The sequence below is a fragment of the Octopus bimaculoides genome, chromosome 15 (genome assembly GCF_001194135.2).
Source record: "Octopus bimaculoides isolate UCB-OBI-ISO-001 chromosome 15, ASM119413v2, whole genome shotgun sequence".
Lineage (NCBI taxonomy): Eukaryota > Metazoa > Mollusca > Cephalopoda > Octopoda > Octopodidae > Octopus > Octopus bimaculoides.
In genome coordinates this window covers 7117167-7120743 of record NC_068995.1, presented here as the reverse complement: position 1 = coordinate 7120743, position 3577 = coordinate 7117167, and the positions used below count along the sequence as shown (strand labels likewise).

At 33.8% G+C, this 3577-nt stretch overlaps 1 protein-coding gene across 1 annotated transcript in view; it reads left to right on the top strand.

Annotated features, from left to right (window-relative positions):
• Positions 1-293: 293 nt before the first annotated feature.
• The window catches only part of LOC106875063 (uncharacterized), an 8513-nt gene continuing 5229 nt past the window's right edge, over positions 294-3577 (top strand). The window contains exons 1-2 of the mRNA XM_014923025.2: positions 294-582; positions 2249-2366. Of these exons, the coding sequence (XP_014778511.1) occupies positions 2291-2366 (76 nt within the window). The 5' untranslated portion in view covers positions 294-582; positions 2249-2290. The remainder of the gene's footprint in view (positions 583-2248; positions 2367-3577) is intronic.

The window sequence follows — 3577 nt, the reverse complement described above, 5'->3', positions numbered from 1 at the left end:
CAGATATAAAAAGAAACAGCTGCATGAGTAACTACAAAAATAACAAAAGCGACAACGATGACAACAACCACAGCAAGGATGATGACAACGACCATGACGACAGTAGCAGTAATTAAGGCTCATGTTTCTCAATAGCCACCACCTACATTAGACCGAACGAGCAGGTGATTGATTGGTTTCGATAATCACCCAAAGAGCGGCGGTGATGGTGATGGTGATGGTGGTTGCGGCGGCAGTGGAGGGTGGTGGGTGTGGAGGACGGGGATGATCTGACGGTAGGAGGTGGGAATGCTCGGATGGACTTGAAACCAGTTGTTGTTATGGCAATAAAAAAGAACAAGAACAAAAGAAAAACAACAACAAAAAAAAGACATTGATTGATACTGTTTCCGTCGGCTGATGACACAAAAATAATTAAAAAAAAGCTTAACGTATAATAAAAAAAAAAAGAAAAAACAAATATGTAGGTTGCAGGTAAACTTTATTATATTGTCAATTGTCTCTTGGTGTTCACAACTATCTGCATAGCTCTGGTATATACACACACTGGAGGTATTGTTATATATACAACCTGATTTTAAGGTAATTAGCATTCTTATTGGTATGTGTCTGTCTACGTGGGTGTGTAGGTGTGTGTGTATATACATATATATATATAGATAGATAGATAGATAGATAGATAGATAGATAGATAGATAGATAGATATAAATATAGATATAGATATATCTATACATACACACACACACACACACACACACACACACATATATATATATATATATATACACACACGTACGTTTATATGTGCATGTGTGTAATGTGTGTGTATTTGTATGTGTATTTGTGTGTGTATGTATGTATGTGTGTGTGTGTGTCATTATCAGTATTATTTTAAGAATTCTTGCCAATAGAGAAAGAGCCAGTTTCTAACCTAGATCCAAGACTCCATCATTGGAATTTCAACAAGATATTTTGCATGTATTTACGTATGTATGTATGTATGCATTATGTATGTATGTATTATGTATGTATGTTTGTATGTATGTATGTATGTATTATGTATGTATGTATTATGTAGGTATGTATGTATGTATGTGTGTAGATTTGTATGTTTTGTTTTATGTATGTATTTTCATGCTTACACCTGACTGTCTAGACATACTCATATATACTTAAATGATAAACTTCTAGGAAATTTTACATATTACAACAGTTCCAGTGATGGCATGGATCTGTAATCTTCGAATCAGCTTTCACCTTTCTGGTTCTGAGAAGCCTAATTTCTCAGGATTGGTATTTAGGCAGTGTGTTACATATCCTAGTACCCCAATAATTATAAGTACAAACCTGAACTTGTAATCTAGAAAGACTAGCTGTAGATTCCTCAATAGTTCAGCGTAGGTATTTTCTTTTTCGCTGATCTTTAGCCTTATGTCAACATCCGCTTGACAGCTGATTTCCACAACTCTACGCAGTTTCTCTTCTCTATCCCAAATTACTATGTCAGGTCTATTATGTTTACATTTTATTGTGGTTTTCACTGGGACATTCCACCAGTATTTTTTTTTTATTATTTAGTGGCTATGGCTTCTATCATACTTTAGATTCTTATATCTTTGGCCTCTGGGTTATTTCATTTTACAGTGTCCTAGCTACAACATCGTGTATCTTCGGTTGATAATATTTTCGGACAAGTTCTTTGAAGATTGCCGTTTCAGCTATAAGTCAACCACCGTTTATGGTAACACTTTTCCTTTTATGGATATACTATATTAGTTAGCGGTTCTGAACTGGGAAAATCTGAGAGCTGTGGTTCAAATCACAGCTGGGATTTCGCTAAAAATATCAACATATTCTTTCTATGCATTAAATGCGCAAAAAAGAAAGCTGGGTGTCTGGCAGACAAGAGGAAATAACAGTAATGTAACGGTGGTGTTCATTTAATTTACTAAGTACACTTTACCTACACAATTTGATCTGATATCCAGTCAAACAATTTATCTAGTTGATTATAGGGATCCCGCTTTGGTTCCCATACTCCTAATAAACAGTTTGCCAATGGCTCCTAGCTAACTGAGAGCTAATTGAGTGAATATAGATGGTGCTTTAGGCTCCTAGTTTCATCGTTTAAACGAATTCCTTTGCCCTGGTTTCAAAATCAGCACAATTTCAGCTCACTTGTCTCCACAATTTACACAAAACTCAACTGACTTTTCTAAAACGATACATTTTTTTCTCTACTTACAGTACATGGATGATTTTCAGAGGCGATAGACTAAACCACGCAGAATGGTTAGTTTACAGCTTCAGATATATCTTTGTGTTTTACTCTCTATAAACTTTGCCATTGGAGCCGAAGTTTCGGGTGAGTATTTTCTTTATTCAGACATAAATACGAGGGTGAGTCAAAAAGTAACGCCATTTTGTTTAGGACAGGTATAATCACCAACACAGGAACATGTATCATACATCGAAATAAAGCTAGTCCTCTGTGGATCACATCCCTACCTCTCAACATAGTCACCATTTATTTCAATAGCAATGTTCCACCTTCGAATGAGAGCATGTATCCCTGCCCCATAAAATTCTGTGGACTGTTTTGAGCCACTTCATTAGAGCCTAAACGTTTCCAAATGATTTTGATATTCAAAATCTTTTATAAGGAAGATTTTACACGCTCCTATAATACTCCTCGTCATCTTCAGAGCTGTTTCAGATTAATTAACGCTTTGACTACGTAATTAAATTTCATGATCACTCCTGTAATTATGTTAATTATCCACCAAAAAATAAAATTGATATTTTCTGCTTCTGCAATATTTTTTTCAATATCTCCCGCAGGAAATACGGTTTTCATACCCACCACTAAAAATATCTGATTCTTACTATGTAATGAGATATTTGATTAAATATGTGAAAAATTAAGAAAGACCTGAGAAAATGTCCGTAAAAAGTATCACTGATGGACGTCTCAGCTTATTGCAGAATAAGGAGAGTTTTTAATTTTTTTCAAAGCATGAGGTAAACCGCTTATCACAGTTAACAATAATCAAATTTTAGATGGACATGACCGATTTTCGTTCCGTAGTAATCGGGTTGATACGCCATTTTGTGGGTTTACTTTTCTTTTGTTTTTCTTGTTTTATTATTGATTGGAGAAGAAGAATTTTGTCAAATATGTGACTAAAGCACCATAAATCATCGATGCTAGACGAGTCGAAACAATTGTCGTGATTAATAATAAATTCTAGTATATTCCATCTTCCGTCTTTCATTTACCACACACACACACACACACACACACACACACACACACACACACATATATATTACTTTGTATTTTATACTTCTTTATTGTGTATTTACTTATTAATTTTCTCTGTATGTAATTGTGGATTTTCATGGATGAGTTCATGAACTTTGGTTCTTTTCTCTAAATTATATATTTATATATTATATACTGTGAAACTTAATTTAATTTTAATTTTTGATAAATTGAACTTAATTGAGTTTTTACCTGTAAATTTGGATTTTTATCCCTATTATTATTATTATTATTATTATTATTATTATTAT